This window comes from Melanaphis sacchari, unplaced genomic scaffold, assembly GCF_002803265.2.
Source record: "Melanaphis sacchari strain LSU unplaced genomic scaffold, SCAv2.0 Contig19_pilon_pilon, whole genome shotgun sequence".
Taxonomy (NCBI): domain Eukaryota; kingdom Metazoa; phylum Arthropoda; class Insecta; order Hemiptera; family Aphididae; genus Melanaphis; species Melanaphis sacchari.
In genome coordinates, this window is record NW_020270975.1 from 1672786 (window position 1) to 1682019 (window position 9234).

The 9234-nt window shown below is 28.2% G+C and overlaps 2 protein-coding genes and 1 long non-coding RNA gene across 3 annotated transcripts in view; 1 reads left to right on the forward strand and 2 right to left on the reverse strand.

The window, feature by feature from the left end:
- LOC112592948 overlaps positions 1 to 2264 on the reverse strand; it is an 8488-nt gene extending 6224 nt beyond the window's left edge. The window contains exons 1-2 of the long non-coding RNA XR_003114573.1: positions 2233 to 2264; positions 711 to 791 (exon numbers count right to left, since the gene is read on the reverse strand). This is a non-coding gene — a long non-coding RNA (uncharacterized LOC112592948). The remainder of the gene's footprint in view (positions 1 to 710; positions 792 to 2232) is intronic.
- Positions 2265 to 2594: 330 nt separating this feature from the next.
- LOC112592947 (fumarate hydratase, mitochondrial-like) lies at positions 2595 to 6985 on the forward strand. The gene is made up of 7 exons (XM_025337121.1): positions 2595 to 2921; positions 3071 to 3211; positions 4462 to 4665; positions 4739 to 4984; positions 5889 to 6285; positions 6373 to 6665; positions 6741 to 6985. The coding sequence occupies exons 1-7, from the start codon at positions 2802 to 2804 to the stop codon at positions 6870 to 6872; spliced, it is 1533 nt and encodes a 510-aa protein (XP_025192906.1). The 5' UTR covers positions 2595 to 2801; the 3' UTR covers positions 6873 to 6985.
- Positions 6986 to 8000: 1015 nt separating this feature from the next.
- LOC112592936 (RNA exonuclease 4) lies at positions 8001 to 9108 on the reverse strand. The gene is made up of 2 exons (XM_025337103.1): positions 8710 to 9108; positions 8001 to 8636 (listed from the first exon to the last, which is right to left on the reverse strand). Exons 1-2 carry the CDS (start codon positions 8824 to 8826, stop codon positions 8067 to 8069), a joined length of 687 nt encoding a protein of 228 aa, XP_025192888.1. The 5' UTR covers positions 8827 to 9108; the 3' UTR covers positions 8001 to 8066.
- Positions 9109 to 9234: the final 126 nt, after the last annotated feature.

Sequence of the window (9234 nt, forward strand, 5' to 3'; positions counted from 1 at the left end):
TTCGGTGACGCTTCGTTCAGTTGCGTATTGCTCATTGCCATTTACACTATTTAATTTAAAATGCGTTAGGTACAAAAATATACTAACGACATATATTGTATTAGTAACTACTTTTATATAATTATGGTATGTGTGTTGTGAATGTACTAATTACTGTGTATAAAGCTAATATTTTAAGATGAATATATGCATATAACTCTGCTATATATATATATATGTACATATATGACAATAATATGTATGTTCGTAATTTAATGTATTATTATGTAAATATAATTAATATAAATAAAAGTATGCTTTTAAATGAATTTACTAGTGTGCCCTAAATCAGTTAAGGGAACGTAGTGAAGACGCGCCCTACGGAGTCTAACCGGATTCGGGCACTAGTGCCCAACTCAGTTAGGTTCGGAAATACGCCTCCCGGTAGGCTCTAATGAGTCCGTATCGGCTCTGGGTATTTGACCATTCCGTCGGTTCAGTAGCCGTATTGCGTTCCACTTGTGAACGTAAACCATATTATTAAAAATTTGCGTATTATTATTCTTATATCATATTAATATATATGCATTGTAATTGTGGAGACGTCCACTCTTTGTTGATATTTGATTATTTATTATAACTTTAACGCGTATACCTATATTATATTTCTTGGTGTTATTATTTTGAGCAATCGGCGTAGCGTTATTCTATGTATACTATTTTATTATTACCCAGTTTGCGAGTGCGAGCCACTGCGGCTAACTGTTCGTTAAGAGCATTTTTGGCGAACATATCTGTAGTTAGTCCTCAGCCTGCAAAAAGGAAAGACAATTTTGTTAATTTATTATTAATTTCAAATGAATAGTGGAAGCCAAAGCAGACAAATGGGAGCCGATGCGGATACTTTGTCTAATATTACAGAGAATTCTCATGGGTCAGCCAATATTAATTTATTTTAATGAAAAATAATTTAATATAAAATTTGATCATATTAATTTTTTTTACTATGCTTACATTTAATCTAACCTACAGGCTACAGTTATAATTTATAACTATTAAAAAAAAAAAAGGAAGGCAACTTGCGACGTACATCATATTAAGAATATTATAAACGAAGTGATTCAAACACACGGTTAATAAATAAGAAAAAACATGTTTATTTCACTTATTTATAAGTTTTAATAACTTAAATCGTAGGTACTTTGTGAGTATTTTTGTCAATTTAATTGTTATAAAAAGTCCTGGAAAAAAAAAATATGTTTGAATAGCACTTTTTTGTTTCATAGTTAAACTGTCATCAATATCAATAATATTTTGTATTCTAACAATATTTTTATATTTTGATAATCTCAATATTAAAATATACTATACTGTTCCTTCATTTATTAATATTATTATTATTGGATTTTGGATTAACATAAACTAATAGCCAATAGGTATATTTAAAAGGTCTAATTTTTACGAAATATAATTATTTATTCATCTAGTAATTTTTAAATTTTAATTTTTGGTTAATATCATTATAAAATATAAATTTAATTTACAGATTTGATTTTGTTCTAAAGAAATGTATTTAATTAAAAAGTTTGATCAAAAAATGTATTTATTTTACTTAATAATACTCAATTGTTAAAATAATTAAATATAGGCACTTAGAAGTGGCTATTAAATAATAATATAATATCTAACATTGCTTATTTGGTAAAATAAAACATAAACTATAAATAATTTTTAGTATTTTGGTTTCGAAATGTATGGTGTGATATTATTGGCTAATGTTCTCATGCTTGGAGAATTCAGTGTATTGATTTTAACGCGTGGAATCACATAATATGTAATAATATAGTATTAATTTATTATATTAATAAAAATTGTCATTTTTCGGAGCAGTTACAATGTATAGATTGAAGTTAAGAGTATAAAATTCGCAGTACTTTTTTTAAAAGTTGGAAAAACAAGAATACAAAAAATTAGTTTTAGATAAAATCGATTTTTTTTCAAATTGAGCGTAATACCATGAATATTTTTTGTGAATGTCTCAACTTTCAAGTTTAAGTTTTCGCGAATACAACCTTATTGAGCTATTAATAAGTACCTATTTAAAATTTTCGATTTTTTTTATATTTTTAATTTTATAAATATCGATAAAAACATTTTGCACGATCAAAAAACTTTAAGATATTATATTGTTGTTAAAGCTATTTAATTATATTATTGGGATGTAGAATATGGAATTTTTAAATAGGAACTTACCTTGAGGTTAAAATGTTGACATTATTTTTCAAAATTGCAAACATTTTTAAATATCACATACAGATACCTATGTACCTATAAACGTATATAATATAACCCAGTGAACACAGAACAATTACTGAATACCTTAATGATGTAGGTAGTTTATATTATTATTTAGTTGTAGTCACAGGTATGTAAAAGACCTTACTAAAAGTCGTAAAACAACTTTTTATTTCTGTGGTTGTATTAACTATTGTCACATCTACCTCGCAATATTAATAAGATAGCGGCTCACATTAAAAGATAGCTATTATCTTTAATCGTGCCTATCACGGGGCTAGTATCAGCAAGTGGCAAGTGCAGCAGCTGATCTTTGTTTTACTTTATAGTGTAACGACTTGGTTGATTATTTTTCGCTGACTTAGTTTGTCCTGTAATTATCATTGTAAAATAATTGTGATGTTTCGCTGTACGCGTGCACCAGCAGCGGCTCTGTAATTGTCCAATTATTCTTATCGTTTTTCGATTCTTCTCAGTGCACCGAACAGAAGAATTCAACCGGTAGGCAACACATCACATCATCCACGATGAGGGCGTGTCAGTTATTTAAAACGCTTCATATCAAGCCAACTCTCGTGACCGGTTTCGAACACAGTGGTTGTTGCTCGACTTTGAGATTGCCCTCGATTTCGATCAGAAGACCCATGGTAAGTCATAATATGTTGTTTTATCCATTTTTGTAGTCACTGAATTGTTACTATAGTTACATACATTGCTTTGATCGCCTGATTTGTATAAAAAAAAAAATAAGTCACCTTTTAATATAGGTATCTATTTCTTTTTTAAAATGTTTAAGGCTTCCAAGTGTGATGTTGGTGTCCGCAAGGAATCCGATACTTTTGGTGAACTGGATGTGCCAAGCGATCGTTACTATGGTGCCCAAACGGTCAGGTCGACAATGAACTTCCGTATTGGAGGCGAAAAAGAACAAATGCCGGTATGTGCAGTTCTTGTATTCAGTTATTTGATATTAAAATATCATATTTTAGTAATACTACATAAGTAGAGTTCAAATAAATAAATCAGTGTTAAATAAGAATAAAACTAAGTTAAATAGAATTTTCAATTTAATACAATAATATATGGCTAAAGGTATGGTTTCTTTACAGCATTTAGACGTGGTGTCAAACGTCAACTATTGGTTCAAACATAATAGGTGTCATAATGTAGTGCTATTTGATGCTGCAGGGAAACCATACTTTAAGTAAAAACTTAAATTTTATTGTAACTATCTGTATTGGTAATGAACTTAATTTACTTTGGATTTGTAAACTTTACCAATTTATTGTATTACATTTGATGATTAATATCAACATCTTATACTAATGATATCTTTAGATTTATGGCATATGAAATTATGATATTATTGAATTTCTAATTTCAGTATTATATATTATAGTTATATAAAACAAAAATAGAATATTATTTAAGTTATTTTCTAGTCATTAAAATTATAAAAAATATAAAATAAGACTAATTAAAAAAAAAACATCATTTTTATATTGAAATATCTATTTATATAAATATATATTACGAAATGCAATTATACTAAATAGTTATACATTATAATGATGAAAATTAATTTATTACAAGAATAATTAACCAATGTTATATTAAATAATTGATGAAGATTAAAAATATCAATTGTAATGCATCTTATTACATTTAAATTTATTTTAAACATAAATTAAATTCAACATGCCATTTAAATCCATATCAGTGGTTCCTAAACTATTTTCCATTGTAACACACAATTAGTTATTATAAATCAGACTTTTGATAAAAATTGTCTATTTGGAAAAAATAATTACTTTAGGACTTTTAAAAAAAAATGTGTATTAAGTTTTTACAGCTTAGTAATATTTGTATACTTTTAAAATTTTTAAGGACACACTTCAAGAAACACTAACTTATAAAGATAGTTTTTTCTATACTTTAGATTGTTTAGAAAATGATTCTCATAATCTTATACCTAGAACTACAGTACCTATTCTTTGTGGTAATCTTATTACTGAGCTATTAGAATTCTTAATTTTATTAAACATAAATGATAGTTCAAAAATTATTTATTCTTCAGATATTTGATCTCTATTATTTTAATTTATTTCCTTATAATTGAAAATTTGAATTTTCATCTTAAATTTATTCAAATTAGATTTATCAATTATGTAATTATTATTTTTTTAGTATCCAGTAATTGTAGCTATGGGCATACTGAAAAAAGCTGCAGCTGAAGTAAATAAAGAATTTGGCTTAGATGCTAAAATTGCTGACGCAATAAGCAAAGCAGCAGATGAAGTAATCAGTGGAAAACTTTATAATGAAGGACATTTTCCTTTGGTAATATGGCAAACTGGATCTGGTACACAATCAAACATGAACACAAATGAAGTATGTATTAAGCTTACCATAAATAATTAAATGTATAGATGCAACAAAAACAGTTGAATGAAATTTATTACAGGTGATTAGTAATAGAGCTATTGAAATTCTGGGCGGAGAATTAGGATCAAAAAATCCAGTTCATCCTAATGACCATGTAAATAAAAGTCAGAGTTCCAATGATACTTTCCCAACAGCCATGCACATTGCAGTAGCAATGGAATTAAACAACTTATTGTTGCCATCATTAAAACATTTACATAAGGAATTAGATAAGAAAGCGAAAGAATTCTCTGGCATAATAAAAATTGGTAGAACACACACACAGGTAAGAATAATAATTAATTTATTTCAATACATTTGAAATTATACATAAAACTTTAAACGATGTAAATTCTCTTTGTTCTATTGAGTTCTTTAAAAATTCATTATTTTTTGTTAACTCATTAGTAATTAGTAGTTTCACATATCTTAATCTCTGTTTTTAAAGTTAATGAATAATGTGACCATAATTTTTCTATCCAAAGGACATATCTTAAAAGTTTTTAAGAATTATTAATACCTTATTGGTTATTAGATAAAATTATGATACCCTTACTATTTAATTAATACGCTAATTAATTTTAATTTCATTTAAAATTAAAACTTTTAAATAGTTAAATAACATTTAAACACTAGTTTTTATAAATAAGTGGATATTTATTATATTTTATGATTGAATAGTACAAATTGCATAACTAAAGCCATAGGTAGGTAAAATAATAATTTTAAATATTAAAATGTTTATTTATTTAAAAATTATTCAAATGCTTTTTTTTTACAAATGTCTGGCAAAACTAGGAGTATTTTACAAAGGGTATGCTGATATCAAAATCTAGACAATTTACCTTAATTTTCAAAAGAATCAATTAAATAAATACTAAATATATTCATTATATCACTGATAAGATTAAAATTATGAGTAGTAGAATAATAAAAATAAGTTTTTTTTTTTGTTAACTAAGTTAATCTTTAACATTTTTATGTTAATTTTATTGTTTTTAGACTTATAATTTAAAATTTATTTATCCACATTTTTCTAGTGTGAAAATAAAAAAAAATAATTAAATAATATTTCAAAATTAATAATACATATGAAAGTATAGTTGTATGTTATTTCAAATGCTAAAATGTATTATATTGTTTACTGTATACTAATAGAATTATTAATTACTGTTAAACTGTTAATATAGGATGCTACACCGTTAACTTTAGAACAAGAATTCAGTGGATATGTTAGACAATTATATAATGGTATTAAAAGAGTAGAAAATACCTTACCTCATCTGTATGAACTGGGATTGGGTGGTACAGCCGTTGGGACAGGCTTGAATACTAGAATTGGTTTTGCCGAAAAATGTGCTGAGAAAATTAGCCAGTTGACCAATTTACCATTTAAGAAATCTCCAAATTTCTTTGAATCATTGGCTGCTCATGATGCCATGGTAGAAGTATCAGGAGCACTAAATGTACTCTCGTGCAGCTTAATGAAGATTGCGAATGATATCAGGTTCCTTGCGTCTGGACCGAGAAGTGGCTTAGGTGAACTTTCACTGCCAGAAAATGAGCCTGGGAGCAGTATTATGCCTGGTAATTTATAATAATTTCAATTCTCTCTGATAATATTATTATGGTGTATTTACTATTATTAAATGTAATCATATTATTGTAATTTAGGAAAAGTAAATCCTACCCAATGCGAGGCGATGACAATGGTGTGTGCTCAAGTGATGGGTAACCATGTAGCGGTAACAGTTGGTGGCAGTAATGGTCATTTTGAGTTGAATGTTTTCAAACCAATGATTGTGTCCAATGTGTTAAGATCTACAAGGCTTTTGGCAGATAGCTGTATGTCATTTACAGATAATTGTGTAGTTGGAATCGAAGCTAATAAAGAGAGAATTTCACATCTTTTACAAAATTCTCTTATGTTAGTTACTGCCTTGAATCCACATATAGGATATGATAAAGTAAGATAGTCTTCATAAGACTAATTTTAATACATAACGAGTCAAATTTGTTAATTAAATTAATTTTATTTTCAGGCTGCTAAAATCGCAAAAACTGCACATAAAAATGGATCTACACTCAAAGAAGCGGCGTTACAACTTGGATACTTAACTGAAGAAGAATTTGATAAATGGGTCAGACCAGAAGATATGTTAGGACCTAAATAATTGATTAAATTCAGGATAGGTGTAAAATGATATATGTTTTTCTGTTAATAATGTTTTAAATGTTCTACATTGATTTGAAAAAAAAAAAAAATTAAATAAATTTAAATCAACAATTTTTAGTTAATATTAATAATCTGTTTTTATTATTTGATTTATCTGTATTAAATAATGGCTTTTCAATTTTTTTATAGTTATATAAAATCAAAATTATAACATAAATGTACTTATAATAATTGAATACCTTATCTAAGGGAGTCAAGGAATTTGGCCTAATTAGGCGTTTGGTTTATGGTTTTGAAGTTGCCGAACATTCTATTATTAAAAATTATTTGATTAACTGTTTGCATATAATACATAAACTGTTTATTTTAAAAAGCTTACTTGTCCATCATTAGTTTTTATCAGGAAAAGGTCAATTAATATAATATGTTTGTCATTTCCACCTAGTGTACTATCTGTATGACTGTTACGGAACAATGACCCAAAATTGCACAAGTTAGTCACCAAATACGTTTCTCAACTTAAATTTTTAAATAGGGGTTTTATGTGAATATGATAATTGGCAAACCATAGGCATTACTAGAGTAGTAATATTTTGTAGTAATAACATTTGTTACACAAATACTTTAAATTTAATTGCATTTTTATCTAGAATTGTACAATCTAATTACTAACAGCTTTTCCTTTTTCTGGTTTTCTAAAAGAAAATTAATATAAATACCAATAAAATATTAATAAATAAATAAAATAGAGGTACCTAAAATTATTGATTTTGATATTATTTATATAATATATTACACTGATTTACAAAAAATTGTTTTGTTTATTTTTATGAAACATTGACCTCATGTAAATGTAGTGTTAGTGATATCAAAATTAATAAAGGAACATCAAAAGTACTTCTTGTTACTCCTTTCTTCGGTACTTTACATGTAGGAAATAATATTGTCACTAAAAAACAATTGACATAACCCAAATTCTCTTATGTATTAAAAACATCTATATTAAAATAATATTTATAGTGAATTTTAATTGAAGTAACATATTATATTTTAAGAAAAATAATTTTAAAACATTACATTCTTAACCAACAAAATGTATGAAATAACAATGTTATTACAAGTACAATAATCTTAAAAACAGTCTTATCATTATTCAAAATAAAACTTTGATTTATATAAATAGAAAAATATACTATTTATGTTTTCCCTGTGACTTATTTCCATTTCTGGGACGGCTTCTTCTCTTTTTTAATAGTAATTCCCAATCTTTCCGAGCTAGCATGTACAACTGAAGTGCTGCCTTGGCATCTTGAACAGAACTGTGTTCACCTTCTTGTATGCTAGCTCCAAGAAAATGTAATGTCAATCGTTTCAGACCGGGCGTTCGACCTTCTGTCAATTGCTTGAATTGCCAATACGTTGAGGTGTCTCTAATCATGTGTTTGGGATGTGAAATTTTTAATACCCTTAAGTCATGCTCAAGTGCGTGGCCTACTAATAATTTGTTTTTAAGTATTTGTGTGACTTCTTTTTTTACTTTGACAAATAACTCCCCGTGTTCAATGTCTTCAGGTCGAATGCCGCTCACTGGCGTGCGGTAATCTGTTACCTTTGCTGTGGGTTTGACAAACTTGTCATAAATGGTTTCACCCTTGGAGTTGACGATAGAGACGCGAGCTAACATGTTTACTTGTCCATCAGGGTGTATGCCGACCATTTCGCAGTCGATCGCTACAACTTCGATGTCTTTTTTTTCCTGTTTCTGAAACACAAAAAAGCAAAAGTAAGTACACAGCAACATCAGGCTGCAAACACAAAAGCTGGGATAAAGTTACCTGTATGACGGCATTGTTCAAATTACTGGCTGGTGGTGGTAAAGCGTTCGTAAACTTTATCCAATTGTTGGCGCCGTTGGCGTTCTTGTGAACCGCCGAAGCGACGTTTTTGTTCATTTTCGGCTGCAATATTGGGTTGAGAATAATAACCAGAATACAGTAGAACAACACGATGTCCAGGCGGGGTCGAGTAGTAGTTACTGGATAGCGGTCAGTGGACGCTGGATAGTAGGAAACTGTCAACTGGAAACTGGACAGAATTAATGACTACCGGTAGGTATGCCACGAAAAGTTTTCAAAGTTTGGCCGGTCAGATACGACATCGTTGATAAGGGACAAGAGTACACATGAATTACACATTTACACGACGGATAAAAAATAAAACTATTGAAAAGTATGATATTGTTGTGATAACGGATCTCCGACGATAGTAAGTAATTTGTTCGTTGGAATTACGATCTGGGACCACACTATACCACTGAGTACCACAGATGGTTAACTATATCATTTCTATGGTGTAAGGAC

Coding starts and splice junctions, on each gene's coding strand:
- LOC112592947 (XM_025337121.1), top strand. CDS start 2,802: ATGAGGGCGTGTCAGTTATTTAAAACGCTTCATATCAAGCCAACTCTC. Junction 4,666..4,738: donor CAAACATGAACACAAATGAA/GTATGTATTAAG, acceptor AATTTATTACAG/GTGATTAGTAATAGAGCTAT. Junction 6,286..6,372: donor TGGGAGCAGTATTATGCCTG/GTAATTTATAAT, acceptor ATTGTAATTTAG/GAAAAGTAAATCCTACCCAA.
- LOC112592936 (XM_025337103.1), bottom strand. CDS start 8,826: ATGAACAAAAACGTCGCTTCGGCGGTTCACAAGAACGCCAACGGCGCC. Junction 8,637..8,709: donor TGAACAATGCCGTCATACAG/GTAACTTTATCC, acceptor TTTGTGTTTCAG/AAACAGGAAAAAAAAGACAT.